Raw genomic sequence first — 19334 nt, forward strand, 5'->3', positions numbered from 1 at the left:
CAGTAGCCATTTCATCATGTGTCCAGGGTCATGATTGGTTATCAGACAAGTGTAAGCCAGCTGATAATTCACCATTGATGTACGGCAGGGGAAGTGTTGGGGTACAGTACAGTACCCTTCAGCATGAACTTTCTGGAAGTACGGCGACACTATAGATCCAATCATGCTGAACCACACTGACACATGCGCACACTGATCACCTTTGCTGTTCACGTGGATTAAAGACTAAAGAAGCTAGAGAAGACTGCCCTTGCTTGCCCTCCCCTTCTCCCTCCCTCTCTCTCTCTTACTGCAGGGAGGTGAGCGCCTGAGTGGTGGTGACCCTGCTCCCACAGTTTGCTCTCAGGTTTGGGGCAGGTCCCAGTCCAAAACGGGGCAAAAACCAGCAAGACAATTAAGGAGGTCATGTCACCTATTCTATTGGGCCCCAGAAATTCTATCAGGAGTTTGTGAAGCAATACCTCCGTCTGGACCAACTGCTTGATCTCTGATTTCTTTGTTTTAATCCGGTTTTTACATTCAGCATTCTTTAAATGTGTATTATACTCTACTTTATTTTTTTTAAACTGTAACGGTGGATTCCTCTTGATTTGAAAGCAGGACCACAAAAAAGTGATTAATTTCGCAACATTTAATTTCATTCCAGTGGACGTAAGGAAATATACTTTCTCTGGTGTATTTTTTTTTCTCCATACTTTGTCCAACCTATTTTGGAATACTACAGTTTTTTTTGGAATGTTTTCTGAAGTTTGGCTCTGAAGGCGTTCTGGAGTCTTTTCTGTCCTCTGCGGCTGAAGCTGACATTCTCCAGAGGATCTGTGCTGTTGAGAGGAGGACAGCGCGATGTCTCTCATCCGGTAGATCCGCTGTACCAGGTCAGAATATTTCTTATCTGCTCGTGGTCATTAGTGGCTACTCCATATGGTATGGGACATTTCCTGCCATTTAGCTCCATTGTAATTTTGAAACTTTACTTCCTATTGATAGGTTTATAAAGCTATAATGTAGTGTAATATAGATTACTATCTGACGTGATGTGACATTAATTGTATGACCTGCATAGTAAAAGTAAGGCAAGACGGTTTTGCATGACTGCATACTGTGCAGCTTTAGAGTATCATTTTCTCTGAACCTTGCCAAGACAGATAAATCTTGGTAATCTCTCTTAGTCCTGGACAGTTATATGAAGCAGTAAAGCAATCACTTTTAATCAGTGTTTTTAAGGAATCCTTCTAATTTTATGTGATGTATTTAATTTTGATCTTTAGAGCATACCTTTAAACTGTTAGCTATAAAGCTGTAATCATGGCATAGTACCTGTGACTTTCTAAATGCATCCCATCATAGACTCATTATCAGTCTAAATGTTGAGTTCCTTATTCCACTTAACTGTCATTGTATCTTGTCAGTGCACTCAGAACTGGGCTCTTGCAGTACACATACAGTACACATGCCTTTAGGTAGATACGGGGCTTATGGTGTACAGTATAGCAAAGGGGCACTGAGTAAATAATTCAACTCTATACTGTGTATCAAATATTTACAAGTGAGCCATTCCTAACTCATTTGAAATTGATGTTTTGGACTGTCCGTCAGAAGCTATGAGTGGCAGCTCTGTCGTAATGGATTGCGTTCCACAGCAGTATTGTACTGTAGCTGCCTTCGTAGTCTGTGTCAGATCAGCAAGTTCCGTACCTAGCCTATTGTCTTAATCCTGCACAGATTCTAATGCTAGAATTTTAGAACAGTGAGACCGCACTATGCCTTTTTCTGTGTCTCAGAGTAGTAGATGGCTTTTCTGTAATTTCCCATAATGGATTGTTGTTATTGTGAATTTTGAAGTTTCAAATATATGTAGTCATATAAGATAGTCAGGTGTTTCATAAGAAGTCAAAAATCAACTCTTATTAAAGACTGAATATGGAACCTTTGTCACCATATTTTTGTTGTATGTAACAAGATTTTGTGTCCTTTTATAGATATTCTCTACAAATACGTATATAGAATGAACATATTGCTGCTGTACTGCAGTTTGTACATTTGTGTAGATTGACTGGCGGTTTTGTAGGTTTTTATCTTTTATATTACCAGTATTGTTTCATCTGTAGCCTGTCTCTGATAAAAAGGCAGGAACAGAACTTGAAATTCTGAGCAAAGAGGGATCCAGGAACATTGTGAAGGTTTAGTGGATTCATCTCATTTGGAGATGAATCAGAAACAAGATATTTTAAGTGCAAGTAGCCTATGATAATCTGATTGATCGAGTGTGACACTTTGGTCCAAAGGTTCTTATCTTTCCTAATAGTGGAAGAAGGTGCCTCTGAAATCTGCTTGATCAGCTGTTTATGTGTCATTTATGTGTGTGTGTGTGTGTGTGTGTGCGCCTGCTACATTTTTATGAATTAAATAATGTGTAAATTATTTCCCCTTCTTGGATTGGTTTGTAACCCATATACAGTAGCCATGTCAATGTGTACAGTATGTGACCACAAGTACTGAATCTCAGTGATTATACAATCATTATACCTACACAGTGATTATACCTTATACAAGGTAGGCGTATTTATACCGAAGTAATACACGTATGTGTGGCTGTAGGTCAGGTGTGGTTATAGAATGTGAGTCTTTAGGTGCACAAGCCAGTTTAACAGATCTGTGGTGCAGCAAGTGAAAATCCAGGGAAAGCTGTTGTGGGGCCTTTGGAGACTTGAGCTGACAATCCAGAAGCTTCATTCTTTAATCCAGTCTCAGCAGGAGTGAGAGATTTACAGGGGATTCACTAACAGTTGTACAACACCAGAGGACATATGCATTTCTGAATGCTCTTACCCATACTGGTTGAAACATTGCGTACTTGTGGATTAAATATTCTCTGCAAACTGCAGAACTTCTTAACAGAGACAGTAGCAAACATGTGGGGTGGAACCAGGGCCTGGTCATTTTGTGACCTGATATTTTAACAAGGCACTTGCATTCTCCATCTTAGCCTTTAGCTCTTGTCCACATCATTTTAATGATTCCATGAGGAGTGTGTGCTCAATATGGCTGAACCCAACAGCTCCATTTGAGACAGCAGCTTCCTTAACATGCTGATTAGAAGTGATTCTGTTCCACTTGTTACCAGCCCCAACATGATGTTTAAAAGCAGCTTAACCCCCTGTCTGTTTAAATTGGTATTTTTAGATGCTGGTGTCCAATTTGTTGTCTAATGGTGGCCATTTGGGTGTTATAAGAACTCGATTTTGGTGTTAATACATGTGCTCTTAATTTGTTATAATTATTTACCTTTTTTTGGCCATTTTCCCTCCAATTTAGTCGTTATACCAATTCCCTGTGGTCCTCGTCGATGCGCTATCCTTCTGTTGGTCTGGGGATGGTGTAGACTACCACATGCCTCCTCCGATACATGTGGAGAAGCCAGTCGCTTCTTTTCACCTGACAGCGAGTAGTTTCACTGGGAGAGCGTAACGCATGTGGAGATTCACGCTATCTCCCCCAGATCCCCTCCCTGCTGAACAGTCGCCCCGACCAACCAGTAGGAGACGCTAATGCAACAATCAGGGCTCATACCCTCACTGGCTTCCCACCCGTGAACACTGCCAACTGTGTTCCTAGGAACGTCTGACCAAGCCGGAAGTGAATTGAACCCGGGTCTCTGCGGTGGTAGGCAAGTGCTTTTACCTCTGCACTACCCAGATGGCCCTAGAATTATTGACTTTTTTACGCAATCACACAAAGCATGCTCAAATCACTCAAGTCATTATCAACATTTCACTAGCTTTTCAACAACTTTGTTTTTCATAAGGCATTGACAATTTCATATCCTTTATACAGGGGATGGGTCACCCCATATCTAATGATGCAAAGACTTCTTAGTCTTCTTGAAGTTGCACTTATGAGTCATTTAAAAATGAAACTGGTGGACTCTCACAATGCAGTAGTGTTATGAATTTTGAATCAGTGAGTACTGGATGCATTAAAATGGTGCTGTACATTGGAAATGTGCAAATTTCCAAAACAAGGTCTGCTGTAAATAAGAAGTAATACTTTTTCAGACAGAACTGATGAAAGGTAATGTTATCTGGAAATTTGTCAATGTTAGCCTGATGGTTAAAGAATATTTGACCATAATGCATTGGATTCATGTGAAAACAAAGCACAAAACAATTGTTGTTGTATTGCAGTTGATTATGTGTGAATTGTAATCTCTCCTATATTCTACTCTTCCTGCTGCTTGTCCTCTGATTACTGTAATTATGGAGTCCTTTTACAGCAGGCCTACTGAATCCTAGTCCCGGAATAGGATGCTATTCAGTAGGTGTTTGTGCCTCATGAGCTGTTAATCACGTGACATAATTAAACCAATGGCTATCCTGATGTGAACAATTTGACTATTCCTGTGATGTCAGAGAAGGAGAAAATCCATGCTGGACCAGAGCCAACCAGATTTTTGGATTGTGTGCCCATGCTGCAAGTTTGCTAGTGCAAAGAGGGATAACAGGCTCTTACGGGCCAGATTGCTGATGGTAGCATTCTGTTTTAAACCATTTTCGTTAGACAAAGGTGAGGGTGAAGGCCTGCAATATTGAGGTCTGAGAGGGAGGTGGTGGTGAATTCGGCAGTATGAATTCATAATTAACTATCTGCATTTATACAGTGGCAATTAGCTCCAGAAATGGGCAGAGACCAGCTTAGAACCAGAAAACCAGGGCCAAAATGCAGAGGCTCTGTGCATGTCAAATGGAACAGTGGTTCTCAGCAGTGGTTCTCAAAGCCTGGCCATGAAGACCCCATATGATGGCCTTCATTCCAATTTTATTTGAATTTCTGAAGTGTAAAGAGCTGTTAACTGTTAGCTATTAAAAATGCATCCATTTAAAGCAGGCGTGCCCAATCTTATCTGAAAAGGGCCAATGTGTCTTCAGATTATTATTTTTTTTAGCCTAGTGCTCAGACACCTGATTCTACTTAAAGTCTTGATTGAAGACCATTATTAGTTAATTGAATCATGAATTAATATGTTTATTTAACTTTTTTGTGCAAGTTAAATGTTACATAACTGCTCTCATTTTAAATGTGGACATTTCCTACTGCTTCAAACATCACTGTCAATAAACATATGTGCTTAATTAGTGGCAATTACTTTTTCAAAGATTATTGAAGTGGAGCAAATAGGATAAATTGTTTACCATCTTAGTGTCCGATTATGTCAGAAACATATTCATATTACAAATATCTGTTATTTAGAATGAATATCAATGTAGGATTTTTATTCAGACAAATTAGTTCTAAGACAACTAATGCTTTCATTTTCTGTAATGTACTATGGCAAATTATTCATTCAAAGAGGTTAAATATTTAATTGATAGACCTGTGGCTGAAATCACAAAGATCTTAAGTGCTCAAAGTGTGGACTCCTGGTCCCCTGGACACTACACCATATGTGGAAAAAAGCTCATGGATGGAACCAATGTTATGCACCACCCTTGCATTTTGTTCAAATCTGCTTCAGAACAAGAATTTGGAACCTGTATGAATTATTTCAAGAATATTAATTGATCCAGAGATCAGTCGGATGGAAAACCAGCATACACCGGAGTCAGATTCGAAAGTTTTACATTGCATTTATTTGGCAGACACGTTTATCCTAAGCAACGTACAATAAGTGCATATCGAAGGTCATTGGACAACTACAAAGCACAGGTCTGATAAGGTACCTACTCATTATGTAACAGTTATCCATGGCCAGGAACATCAAGTACAGTTCATCCAATAAGCGTAGACTCGGTCAGAAAGTTATGACAATTCAAAATAAATGAGACATGACGACAAGATATGATAGACCTACAACATCAAAATAAAAACAAAATAACAAATACAAGTGCAATGTAAGTTCTGGATGAAGATGTAAATGCAACATGAAAGTGCTAGAGGATACAAGACAGGATACATAGGATACATTTTACTGGTGCCACTGTTTTGGTAGCCTGTTGGTATTATTCTGTTTCACTCCATGGAAAAGGATCTGAATCTGCCTCTGCTTGCTAGTATGCAAGCATTTAAACTCTAGTTTTTACCTCTAGTCAGCTAAGATTAAAAAAATATAAGACGTCATAGTTGGTGTTTGTACTGGTGTTCGATTATAGTATCAGTATTGTTTGTTGGGAGGATGTAATATAAACAGTCTTGTTGCTGTTTTAAAATGACACGGCACATCCCAGTACAATAAAAATTATTAATATATTAAATGTGTAAAATTTTCACTGCTGGTCAAAGTACTGTAGTCTTTTACAACACACCATCTGAAACGTATTATTCCACAGGAAAATGATGGGTTTGCACTGATTGGATGCAACTCTTTTCTTAAAATGCCGCAAAATGTGAATTTTGGTATCACACTAATGAAAAAAAAACTCTGACTATCCCAAACTAGTTGTTAGTGGCATAAAAAATGTGAAAATGTATGAACAACTTTCACAGTTCATGTAAACGAGTTTATTTCCAACATAAATATAACTTCAAGGTCTAAGATTTCCACTCATTTTGTAAACGTGCATTGGTGCACTACAGGATCATTCTCCAGTCAAATATTTAGTGTTAATGAATAAACAAAACTTTTAGAAAGAAACATTATTCCAGATACATTTGTAAGCCCCCCCCCCCCCCCCCCATTTACAGTCACGCTTGTCTTGTTGACAGATGTACCAGATAGTTTGCTTAAAGGCATACACATGCTTCAGGTAGGCCCAAGCTTGATGAGGAAGAGTGAATACTATCCAGGGCATAGACAAAAACAAGTGTACTTTATCTGGCTGATGGTGGTCACTGTTATGAGTCTTTGCCAAGGCATGTTCTGACAAATGAACTATGTGCCAACTGGGTTGGTTTAATTAATCCTTCAATGCCTGATGTGATTTAGGAAGTGTACCAGTGAGACAGGATTACTCTTCGGGGAATTCTGGGAATTTACCCTCATTACCTGGTGTAACACTGAGATCTTCACTCTCTCTCTGGGCTTCTTGCCACTTTCATGGGTGATACTGGTAAATGACTCAACGTGCCATTGGCAACGTAGATGGGCAACTGGCCAAACCATTAATTGAGGCCACTGAATTAGCCTGTACATCCACTATAAAAGACAAGCAGGACATGCCTAATTCAGCTGAATTCAACTGTAGTCCATAGGATGAGGTTGCATGTGGAGTTCTAAAGAGTAGTGTAAAGTGGGTAGATAGAGGTGGAAGTATTGTCATGGATTGTCAAGTATTAAGAATACCATATTGGGCTCCTCCACAGGGAGACAGCCTGCCTCTGACTTTGCTATGTTTCCCAGATGGCATTAAATTCATAGAGAAGAGGATGTTTTATGAAATGGTGTACCAACAATTCACTAGTTCTTAAAAAAAAAACAAAATAATTAATTTTTGATATTAAGACAACGGAACAAGAACTCCAGTCACAGAATTCAAATATATTAACACAGTTAGTATTGACAGTAAATTGTTCACTGGAGTGCTAATATCAATGAATACCTTTGCATACTTTTGCTATGTCAAAGCGCAACTGACTATTTTAAGCTAGAATCTCTGTGACATTAATGTTGACAGAAGAATGTTGACTCTGTTCTTAAAACCTTTGTTCAGAGTCCTGGCATGCAGTATCCACTGCTGTGCAGGCCAAAACTCCAAATAATCAACACTGGCTGTAAAATTTCATGTTCTTCCACCAAATTATATGTCTTACAATTTGCATTTGCAAGGCTCTGTTCTAAGTGGCCCCTCCATTTCTGTCACTTCTTATCTTTAGGCCTAATCTAATAAACAGGTGGACTAGGAGAGGATTAAAAGACCATTTCTCTTTCTGTCTACTCCTCCCATCCTCTGTACTGACCTCTTCCCCCATTATCTCCCCCTACCCACACTCAACAGCTCTAATAATTTTTGTGGATGTTATCTCACCTGTGCCTCCTTCTTTCCTCTCTCATTTTCCTTTCTTTTCCTCTTTGCTCTCTGTTATTTCTTTATTTATTTTTTTGCTCTTGCTATCTCTTTATTGGTCATGAACTGAGATCTTAATAGGCTTGTATGGTATTAAAGGGGCAGCTGCTGAGCTTATTAGCTTGTGCGTGTGTGTATGTGTGTGTGTGTGTGTGTGTGTGTTTGTGTTTGCATGGCATTTACCCGTAGTGCTGCACCTTGGGGTCTAGAATTTTTCTTTTAATGAGAGGTTTCACCTCAGTGTTGAGTCAAAGTGGAAAGCATAGCATAGATTTTTTTTCCATTTCCCTCCCACTCTTCATCACTCTTCCTTTTTCTCTCCCTTTATTGTTAGAGCCCCTTCTGTGCCAAGAACAGAGAGCAGGAGAGGAGTAACACTCCCCAAACCGATGCCCAAACTCACCTGCATGCACAAACCTCTCCTTTACATGTGAGATCGACCACTGCTCTGTCCCTCCTCGGCCTCCTGCCTCGCTTCCTCAGAACCTAGCACAGTGGAGCCATGTCAGCACATTCGGACTCAGGTGGCGTCCATAGCCACTCTCATCCCTCCTGGTGGCTGGGGCTGCACCAGAGAGCCAGGGGTCGGCAGTCTTACTCGACAGACGGAAGGACCGGTATTTTGCCAGGACGAAGGGCCACTCTGTCCCCGGTGCTGCCCTTTCACAGCTGGCGGGCCCGGTGGCTGTGGCTCGCCATGCTAATTGTGGCCTACATGCCCTGCGAAGCCTGGGCTTCCACCTACAAAGTGGCCATCGTGGGGCCCTGGGCGTGCGATCCGCTCTTCTCCAAGGCCCTCCCCGACCTGGCTGCCCGCCTGGCCACCAACCGCATCAACAAAGACCCCAACATCAACAAGGGCTACTGGTACGACTACACGCTGGTCAACGAGGACTGCCAGACCTCGCGCGCCCTCGCCCGATTCACAGAGCTGGAAGGCCATGGCTCGGCCTTCCTGGGCCCCACCAACCCTGGCTACTGCTCCTCGGCCGCCCTGTTCGGAAAGAACTGGAACAAGGCCGTACTGTCCTGGTCCTGTCTGGACCCCAACATGAACGAGGACACATACCCCACCTTCCTGCGGCCGCTGCCTCTCTCTGCACGCGTGCTCTTCTCCGTGTTACGCTTCTTCCGCTGGCCGCACGTGGCCATCATCACCGCAGAGGGAGACCTGTGGGAGGCCACCGGCCAGGAGCTCGCCTCGGCGCTGCGCGCCCTGGGCCTGCCTGTACGCACCGTGATCACCATGGAGACAAACAGGGACGGCGCCCAAAGGGCCCTGCAGGCTGTTCGGGAGACGGACAAAGTTCAAGGTGGGTGTGCTGAAATGGCGCAGGTGCTCCCAAGCATTCGGTTCCTTCAGCTCTACTGTCCCTGCTGTGTGTTGTGTTATTTTCATTACTATAGCTCAGTTCCTGCAGTATTTCAAACAGCTCCTAACAACCCCCACATCATAGCTTTCAACTGGTGCAAGCAACTGGCTATTAAACTTTGCGCATTCTGGAAGAACTGCTGGAACCTGCAATAAATTTGCCATGTTTGCGAATCTGTGATTATAGTGAAAAATTTTGTTATATCTGCCTATATTAAATACATATTGCATAAACAGTACAACCCTGACCATAGATATGGAACAGCCAAACTGCTAAAATACAAATACACAAAAGAAGCTATTTCAGCAAACACAGAGTGCCTAAAGTTAAGAGCAATTCAACCTATCAACCAACCTAGTTCCATGATTTAAATATTCTATAGCAATATTTTGTAAGAGTAACACTACTCATATACTAATAATATCAGCATTCACTAGGTGCCATGAATAGGTTGTTTTGCTTCGGAGTAAGTTTTAGGTAATGAAATTTCTTTTTTATGTTTTGCCATAAACACTTTCTAAACTCTATTGTTCATAAAACAAACTTTAAATGAAGTTCAACTTCAAACTAGTAACAGTTAAACTTCTAAAAGATACCTTCCATCTCTCTCTTATTCCCTCCCCTTCCTCTCTGTCTCTGCAGCTATCATCATGTGCATGCACTCTGTGCTGATTGGTGGAGAGGCCCAGCGCCAGCTTCTGAGCACAGCCATGGATATGCAAATGATTGGCCGCGGCTATGTCTTCTTCCCCTACGACACCCTGTTATACTCTCTTCCCTACAAGGAAACAGAGTACCACATCCTGGCCAATGACACAAAGCTTCGCCGGGCCTATGATGCAGTCCTGACCGTCACCATGGATTCTGGGGAGCGTAACTTCTACCAGGCCTTTAAGGACGCCCAGAACAACTATGAGATCCGCACCAGCTCTCCACCTGAACAGGTGAGGGGTTGCTGCTGAAAATCTGTCCTTCGGTAGCTGTTGGTGGACAGACAAGTCAACAGAGTGGTTATTGATTCAGAGGTTGCCATTATCTTTGGAGTGAAAATTTACATGCAAAATGGGTTCCCCTAGACTGAGTTTAGGAACCACTGATATAGAGCATCTTGAGCAGAGCATCTGAAAGACATTGCAAGATTGTCCAGTCATTGGAAATAAACACTTTTATACATTCCTTTCTCTTTCGGTCTTTTGCTCTCCACCTGTAGGTGTCCCCATTCTTTGGAACGATATACAACTGCCTGTACTACATCGCCATGGCGGTGGAGCAGGCCCGACAGGCTGGAGGCCGCTGGGTGTCCGGGAAGGTGCTGGCCAAAAGCGAGGGCGGCTTCGAGTTTGCCGGCTTCAACCAGCCCCTGTCGGCCGGCCGGAACGGGGAGGGGATGCAGGGCCGATACGTGGTGCTGGACACGGACGGGAGCCGCCCCACGCTGCGCTCCACGCACCTGCTGGAGGCGCCGCACACGTACGGCTCCCTTGGGGGCCTCAAGTACCTGGGCCGCTCTATACACTTCCCCGGGAGCTCCCCCGGCACCGAGTCCAGCTGCTGGTTCAACCCCTACGTCGCCTGCAGTGGGGGTGAGAGCCGGGGGTGTTGGGGTCGCTGTATGTCTCTGTCGCAGATCATCAGAATCAGCTAATTCTCCTCAGTGTGAAGTGAAGTGAAAACAGCGTGATGTGAATACAGGAATTACTGTCATTCTGGATAGGAAATGCAAGGCAATTGCAGAAACGGTGAAATTATATTCTCTCCATCTCACTCTCTTTCTCTCCCTTTCTCTCTCTGTCTCTTCCCTTCAGGCATGGATGGGGTCACTCTCTTCTTATTCTTCATTTTAGCCTGTATCCTGGCAGGGGGAGGTGCCTTCATTTTCAGGTAAGGCAATTGCTGAGAGAGACAAACAAGTTGTTGAGCTGATATCTTCAGTAGTGTACTTGAATGTATTCTTACAATGTAGAATTTCAGATTTGTATGGCAGTCTCATGTACAAACGGCTGACTTCTGCTTGTGTCTGTGTGTCTGTCTGTTTTATGGTACATATGGATGTCTGTCTGATGGTCTGTCCAGGAGGAAATTGAGCAAGGTCGTGCCACTACTTGGAGTGGGAGGGGGTCCCTCCAAATTGGTACTGACTTTGGATGACCTGATCTTTATCAACACACAAGTTAGCAGGAGGGTCAGTATGGAACTAGCCTGTGCATGTTTGTGTGTGCGTGCGCGCGTGTGTGTTACTTTGATTTGGTGCATACATTCAATTATAATCAACAACCTCAATTTAACTGAGTTCCTGGTACAAATAAAGGCTTGTCAGGTGTACTTCAAGAAATATATGATAATGTCAAAGAAAAAAAATACAAACAGGAGACATCAACAGCATTTTTTTTTTGCCCTGGGAGGAAGCAACAAATTGAGCAGCCATCATTTTGCATCTCTTTCTACCAGAAGGACATGACAAAATGTTCTTATAATTGTTGGTGACAAGATTCAGCTCAAGCTGTATCTATGATTCATCCAAGAGGAGATGCTGTCCCACGTCGGCTGTTTGTGAAAAAAGGTGAAAATGGTGAACAGAATGATAAGGATTGCTCTGCAGTGGAGCCTTATTGTGAACCTTAGTGAAAAACCACTGTTTTGGATGGATCCTAATTTTACATGGCCTTGTATGTGGTCTTAGATAATAATGGAAATTGGCTTAATGCTTCCCTACTCGTAGAAACTGAATGAAGAGAGTGTGCTGAAGAGTATGCTGGATGTGAAGACTCCCTACCGCTCTGTGTCAGGTCGTAGCTACATCCACACAACACCTGAGAACTCCAACGTCGCCCTCTATGAGGTAGGACACACAAACAAACACCCGGAGTACTTCTGCAAGAACACCAGTGTTTTTATTAAACTGTTCTCACAACACTAGGAGAGAAGGCAGGGGAGGTGTAGTCTTTCTCACAGAGACTTGTGAGCTCAAGTGCGGTGGTTGTGGCTCAATGGCTGCTTTCTGTGTGGTTTATAATGGATATTCTCTTCCTCACAGTAACATTTATTGTCTTTAGAGCATGTAACAAGTTTTATGTTTACTTGGAGTCTGAAAAGGGGATTGTGGTCCTCAGAACATGTATGAGGGGTTATGCTCGCCAACATATGTAACAGCGGCTATGTTTTCCAGAGTGTTTAACAAGGATTTTGTTCCTCATAGAGTGTGGCAAGTATTATGTTCCGTAATGTTTTTTTTACACATGTAGTGTAAAACCAAAGATATTGGGATAAATAAAATAATCCACCAATTATAATGTAAATTAATAGAGAAGTGTCCACATCATGTAGTTAGCTTGTAGTCCATCTTGGAAAATACTGGGCAAATACTGGACTAGACAAAAAACCTTGGATATTTATATCTATATTGAAGCAGCATATGGGCATATAGAATGGGGGTAGTGTAATATAACTTGGGGATTGTGTCCCTCAGGGTATATAGCAGTGTCTGTATTCCTCAGGGGGATTGGGTCTGGTTGAAGAAATGCCCAAATGGAGAAACGGTGTCCAGTATCACTGAAGCCACTAAGAATACCTTCAACAAGGTAAGGATTTTCAGGAACTGAGAAATATATGGAGGTGGGGTTTGCGGTAAACTCAATCATGCAACACTTACAACTTAGTGGAATTGTAGATTTCCTGTATTACTGTCCTAAGCATAAACACAGTAAAGCCATTTCACGACTTTTACACAGATAGACCCCATATTACATAGTCTACTCTTCATTCAACAGCCAGTTACTTCCCAGGCTTCATAACCAACCCTTAAACTGTAAGGGTGCAATAAGCTGAAGATATAAAATGGAATTACACTGTAATGGATGCTACAGACACAGTACTATGGACTGGGCATTAGTGTTCAGTGCAGTGTTCTACCATGCAGCTTCATAGTGCTTGATGAAAGTGCATTCTGTATCATGATGGACTAGACTGATTTGATTTGAAGCAATGCTCTTTGCCACCAGTTGCGGGACATGCGCCATGAGAACCTGAACCTGTACCTGGGCCTGTTCCTGGACTCCGGCATCTTTGCCATCGTTACTGAACACTGCACTCGCGGGAGCCTCGAGGACCTCCTCAACAACGACGAAATGCGCCTGGACTGGATGTTCAAGTCTTCCCTCCTCATGGACCTTATCCGGGTGAGAGACTCCGTTCTCATCATACCCCTCAGCATATATATATATACCGCCTTAAGGTCAATCCAGGGAAGATGTAAGGCATTCAGGTCAGCTTCTGTTCATAGTAACCCACACTCTGGCCAGGGGTACCCAAGCTTTTGAATACAGCTGCATATATATATATATATATATATATAAATAATTTTTATGAAAGGTTATTCAATATTTATGTGGTATAGCCCTGCTAGGCCCTGCTTTAATTATCTCCCCCCCCTCTCCTTTCCATATACAGGGAATGAAGTATCTCCATAATCGTAGCATCATCCATGCCCGCCTCAAGTCTCGTAACTGTGTGGTGGATGGGCGCTTTGTGCTGAAGGTGACCGAATATGGCTTCAACGGCATCATGGACGCACAGAACATGGTTACAGAGGAGAACAAACCTCAGGGTAAGAAAGCCCCCAAGTGTGGAGTTAGCGGGGTGCTCACATACGGAGAGAGCGAGAGAGGACCCAAGTGCCACAGTTCAGAGAGGAATCCTCCCTCTCTACCATGTCTTCTTCTTCTCTACCTCCCCTTACTCTTTTCCGTCATTCCCTTCTCTTCCTCCCTCCCCACTCCTCCCCCCTTCCAGACCAGCTGTGGACAGCCCCGGAGCTCCTGCGGGACCCCAGGAAGGAGCGGAAGGGAACCTTCCAGGGTGACGTGTACAGCTTCGCCATCATCATGCAGGAGATCATATCCCGCAGCTCGCCCTTCTGTATGCTGGACATGCCCGCACGCGGTGAGGGAGGGATACGGAGGGAGGCAGAGAGAGGGAGGGAGAGAGAGTGGAGTATGGGTGGAAGATGGCATTGGGGTAGAGTGGGAAAGAGAAAGGAAGGAGCAGAGAGGCTGGAGGAGGGGAGCGCATTGACAGGTCGGTTAATACAGGTGTTGCGTTTGACAGAAATCATCGACAAGGTGCGATCGCCACCTCCGCTGTGTCGGCCCTGCGTGTCTGTGGACGAGGCTCCACTCGAGTGCATCCAGATCATGAAGCAGTGCTGGAGCGAAGAGCCTGACAGGAGACCCACCTTCGAGGAGATCTTCAGCCAGGTCAGGAACACAAGCTGGCTGCTCGAAAATCATTGCTGTTCCTCTGCCTCCTGTGTTGTTTCAGTGACAACATGTGTATGCTTGTGTATGCTTGAACATTGCATTCAAACGAAAATAGGTCCCAACTGGTGAACGTAGCTTTTTACTTAAAAGGGAAATCGTGTAATTTTCAATAACCATTACCATGTACGTATTTACCCCCAATGTCATTTTAAATGTAAATATATAGTGGTGGATCACATTGAGGGTTTCCTAAGTCAGTCAATACTCACTGCTCATTCTGTAAGTCATGACAACACTGATGCTGTACATCAGAACACAGTGATTCTGTTTTGCTTGCTTGCTTGAAATACTTCTGTTTTGCTTGCTTGCTTGAAATACTTTCAATATTCTGACCGCAAAATATTTTATCACCTCCCCTTCGTACCCCAGTTTAAGAACGTGAACAAAGGGAAGAAGACTAACATCATTGACTCCATGCTGCGTATGCTGGAGCAGTACTCCAGTAACCTGGAGGATCTGATCAGGGAGAGGACCGAGGAGCTGGAAGTAGAGAGACAGAAGACTGACAAACTGCTGGCTCAGATGCTTCCCAGGTCAGCTGTGTGCTCCTGTTCTCATCTCTGACTTCTCCTCAGTCTCCACTATGCTGTCACTGTTTCATTTACGTCCTTTAAGTGATCGATCCTGTTTTCACCCTCCCCTTCTTCACCTCCATCTGTCTACCCCATATGCACAATCGTATGCCTCCTCTCTCTCGTTTCCCTCTTTTTCCTGTTCTTCTCTCTCTCTCTCCTTCCCACTTTCATATCTGTTTCTATTATTCTCCTTCTATCCCACATGCCTGCCCTGCTTTCTGCATTCTCTCCCTTTGCTGTCTCTTCTCTCTTCCTGCTTTTCTCCAACCAGGTCAGTGGCCCATGCCCTGAAGACGGGGAAGCCTGTTAAGCCAGAGCACTTCCCTGATGTCACTCTCTACTTCAGTGACATTGTGGGCTTCACCACGATATCTGCCCTGAGTGAGCCCATAGAGGTGGTGGACCTGCTTAATGACCTCTACACACTCTTTGATGCTATCATCGGCGAGCATGATGTCTACAAGGTAGCCATCTTCTGAGAGAGCCACAATATATGTGTATGTGTGTGTGTGTGTGTGGGATTTGAGACCGTTGGAGATCTACGTTGTAATCAGTGTCTTTGTATCATGTGAATAGATTTTTTTTATTTCACTTCCTGTGTGTGTGTGTGTGTGTGTGTGTGCATGTCAGGTTGAGACCATCGGAGATGCCTACATGGTGGCCTCGGGTGTCCCTAACCGCAATGGTAATCGGCATGCAGCCGAGGTGGCCAACATGTCCCTTGACATCCTGCACTGCATTGGGGCCTTTAAGATGCGACACATGCCCGACGTCAAAATCAGGATCCGCATTGGCCTGCACTCCGGTGAGCTGCATCTGTCCCCTGAGGCCTGGTCTCTCCCTAGGCCTGGGCACGTATTCGTAAAGCGCCTCAGAGCTGGAGCACAGTTCTGGGACCAGGTTTCCCCGGTCAATAGGGAGGTTTCCATCCAACAGCTTTTATCCAAAATTTGAATTTGTGCATGAGTGAAGCTGAGTGGAAACACCTCAAATTTGAAAAAAACTGAAATATCGCACAAAGGTTTTTATGCTCGGCCGAGGTGGAAAAGTTGCAATAAAGAGATGTGATAGAGGGTAATGGAAACAGATTTTTTAAATAAATGATGACGTGATGGGAACATGTTTCCGCTCAACATTTGTAAAATCTTGCTTTGACTGGGTCCCTCTGTATGTCCTGCTTATCTCTGACACAAAGAGACATACACTCAACCTGTTTCTCCAGCTGTTCATCTGCCTGCCTGGCTTCCTGATGTCTTTTCTCTCCATGCAGGTACTGTTGTAGCAGGAGTAGTAGGTCTCACAATGCCTCGGTACTGTCTCTTCGGAGACACAGTCAACACAGCCTCCCGAATGGAGTCCACAGGGTTGCGTGAGTACTAGACACCAAACTTTTCCGAAATACTCACTGCAAACAGGACACGCCTTAGCCACCATGGCCCGTCATTTGTGTCAATACATATAAACTCCACTGCTGATTACCATTCAATTTTGTTTCTTTCAAAAGTCAGTATTTTCCTGTTTGTGCTTAACTGCACAATGTTAAATATTGTCAAACCCTCATACTTGTCACAAGGCTGCAGTTTCTCCAGGGAGTTACAGCCTGTTCCAGACATGCAGTGACACTGCAGCTCCATAATGGGAAACCACAGGGGTCAGAGGACTGCAGCTCTGACGTGAACTTTTTTACACTAGCGTTCCAAAAATAGAGGGATGATGGAGAAAAGGCAGTCAGGGGAAGTGGATGAGGTGGGAGGGGGAAAGTGGCTCTCTTTTTGTAGTAATAATAACCTGGATTTGAAACCAATCAGCTTCGTTTAAGGAAGTAAAATTACTTTGCCCCACCCCCAAGTGAAGATTAAGGGATAATTTCCAAGTGACAGGAACAGTCATTAATATAGCCTTACTTTCTCATCCATCATTCAGCATAACCTGGACAGTACAGTTTTTTGTCATGTGGTAGGAACTGTGGTCAATCAGCCCAAGCTACCAAACTACAGACACCTGACATATCACAGAAAATATTGTGGTGGTGTGTTTTGAAGAAAAGATACACAAATATTTGCATTCACCTATTAAATACAGTGTAACATGCCTGTGTGCCTCTCCTGTGGCTATATGTGAAGGTATATATGCCAGTGTTTGAATATGTTTGTGTTGCATATACACATCTGAGTGCTTGTGCCTTCTACTAAATATGTATGTATGTATGTATGTCAACATATGTCTGTCAGTTTAATTGTCAGATTATATTTTTCCACCTGTTCACGTGTGAATGTGAAGTCTACAATCCTAGTGTGTATGTATCTGTATCTGGATGGGTGTGTGTTTGTTACTGTGTTAGTGAGTGGCTCAGGGGGATTTATAGAGTGCTCTGTAATCCTTTAAGACTATCAGCAGAATTAGCAGGAATGTTCAGGGCTTAATGACAGGCTCCTCGTACCAACTAGACCTCCTCTATCATCATAAACTCTGAGAAGCCCTCACTGTCCCATGCGTTTAATCCTAGAGGGAAGCTTTGAGGAAAGTATTGGCGATCTTCCAAGTGATTTCTGTTCACCTGTGGATAGAAGTACGAGACAAAGAACTATTTAAGATTTTTTAAAAATTAGACCAGGATCATTGTCCCATAAATTTCTCCATTATTCACCCTTATGAAAACTGCATACAGAACAATATACATTATTTGAAATACGTGAACCTTTTAGAAAATATAATGATGAAATATTTCACAGCAGTGTAAGATACTGCAAGATCTTGAAGTGTTAATCATTTGTATGTTTGCCAATATTTACAAAGATATATTGAATTTTTATAGAGATACCTTATTCCTCTTTATAACAGCATTGTCCCTATTTACACACACACACACACACACACACACACAGAGGATGGTATAAACAGAGGCATTGGGGGTGTGCTTAATATGTTACTCTTTGTTCTGAAGTGTGTTGTGTTCTCCAGCTTACAGGATCCACGTTAACCAGAGCACTGTGGATATCTTACATAGTTTAAAACTGGGCTACAAAATGGAGGTCAGAGGCAGAACAGAGCTCAAGGTACAATACACACACACACACACACACACGCGCGCGCACACACACAAACGCACACATGCACAACCTTCCTGACATAGCTTGGATCCTAATCCTGCTGCCCCACCCAATATTGAGAAATGTTGTTGGGGATTCAGGGTCTGGAATTGCTCCCATTCTAGCTGATTTCTGCAGACCAACAATAACATAATGCTGATACACAGAAACAATCTCTCTCTCTCACACACACACACACACACAGAACTGATATGATGTAATCACATGTATACATAATTCAGTGTTGTTCCACTGCAATGTTCAACGCACATACGGTGGTCTCCATTTTCAGGGGAAAGGAGTTGAAGACACATACTGGTTGGTGGGGAGAAACGGGTTCAATAAACCCCTACCCATACCCCCTGATTTATCCGCAGGGTAAGTCTACATGTCTGTCCTTCCCTGTGTGTTTGCATGTGTGATGGAAACTTGGTCACACCCCTTTCCCCAGGACATGACTGCCTGTCTGTTTCTGTTGTGGACCCCACCCAACCTTTTCTGTCCCATCTTCAGATGTGTATACGCGATTGTCTTCCTGTCTTTCTGAACACTTCTCTGATGCTTTTACCCCACTGAAGATAATATTATATGAACTTGTTCCTTTCTAACCCTTTGCACAGGGTCAGTAGTCATGGAATCAGTCTGGATGAAATTCCTGCTGGCAGAAGACAGAAGTTCCTTGAACGACAGAAACAAATGGGATACTGATATAATTTTGTGTATAATCAGTGAGAGGCTGTAAGGGTGCTGTAAGGGGCAGGGGGGTTGGTAGTTTAGGATGATTCCAAGGGCCCTGACTGACAGGGGCCCTCAAAAAGTATTAGAACATAGCATTTTCTGGGGTGGTGCGGCCTAATGTGAGATCTTTTCATGGGGCCCAAAATCCCTGGAGGCACCCCTGGACAAAGGAACTCCCTCCCATGGTTTTTGTTTGTTTATGTTTCTGTAAACTGGTGGTCATTGTATTCAATTTGACCTCAGATTT

The 19334-nt window shown here is 43.3% G+C and overlaps 1 protein-coding gene across 1 annotated transcript; it reads left to right on the top strand.

Moving 5' to 3' along the window:
- Nucleotides 1-8363: 8363 nt before the first annotated feature.
- LOC118223909 (retinal guanylyl cyclase 2-like) lies at nucleotides 8364-19130 on the top strand. The gene is made up of 18 exons (XM_035410977.1): nucleotides 8364-9310; nucleotides 10013-10314; nucleotides 10581-10953; nucleotides 11176-11251; nucleotides 11444-11552; nucleotides 12090-12209; nucleotides 12865-12948; nucleotides 13369-13545; nucleotides 13817-13973; nucleotides 14159-14308; nucleotides 14474-14622; nucleotides 15055-15218; nucleotides 15532-15724; nucleotides 15891-16065; nucleotides 16531-16629; nucleotides 18222-18316; nucleotides 18642-18727; nucleotides 18970-19130. Exons 1-18 carry the CDS (start codon nucleotides 8500-8502, stop codon nucleotides 19055-19057), a joined length of 3408 nt encoding a protein of 1135 aa, XP_035266868.1. The 5' UTR covers nucleotides 8364-8499; the 3' UTR covers nucleotides 19058-19130.
- Nucleotides 19131-19334: the final 204 nt, after the last annotated feature.

Source organism: Anguilla anguilla, chromosome 3 (genome assembly GCF_013347855.1).
Source record: "Anguilla anguilla isolate fAngAng1 chromosome 3, fAngAng1.pri, whole genome shotgun sequence".
NCBI classification, from domain to species: domain Eukaryota; kingdom Metazoa; phylum Chordata; class Actinopteri; order Anguilliformes; family Anguillidae; genus Anguilla; species Anguilla anguilla.

Bases quoted from the DNA above. Each gene is read 5' to 3' on its own strand.
- LOC118223909 (XM_035410977.1), top strand. From the start codon at position 8,500: ATGTCAGCACATTCGGACTCAGGTGGCGTCCATAGCCACTCTCATCCC. The intron at 12,949-13,368 runs GTAAGGATTTTC...CTTTGCCACCAG, and splicing joins CTAAGAATACCTTCAACAAG to TTGCGGGACATGCGCCATGA. The intron at 15,725-15,890 runs GTAGCCATCTTC...TGTGCATGTCAG, and splicing joins GCGAGCATGATGTCTACAAG to GTTGAGACCATCGGAGATGC.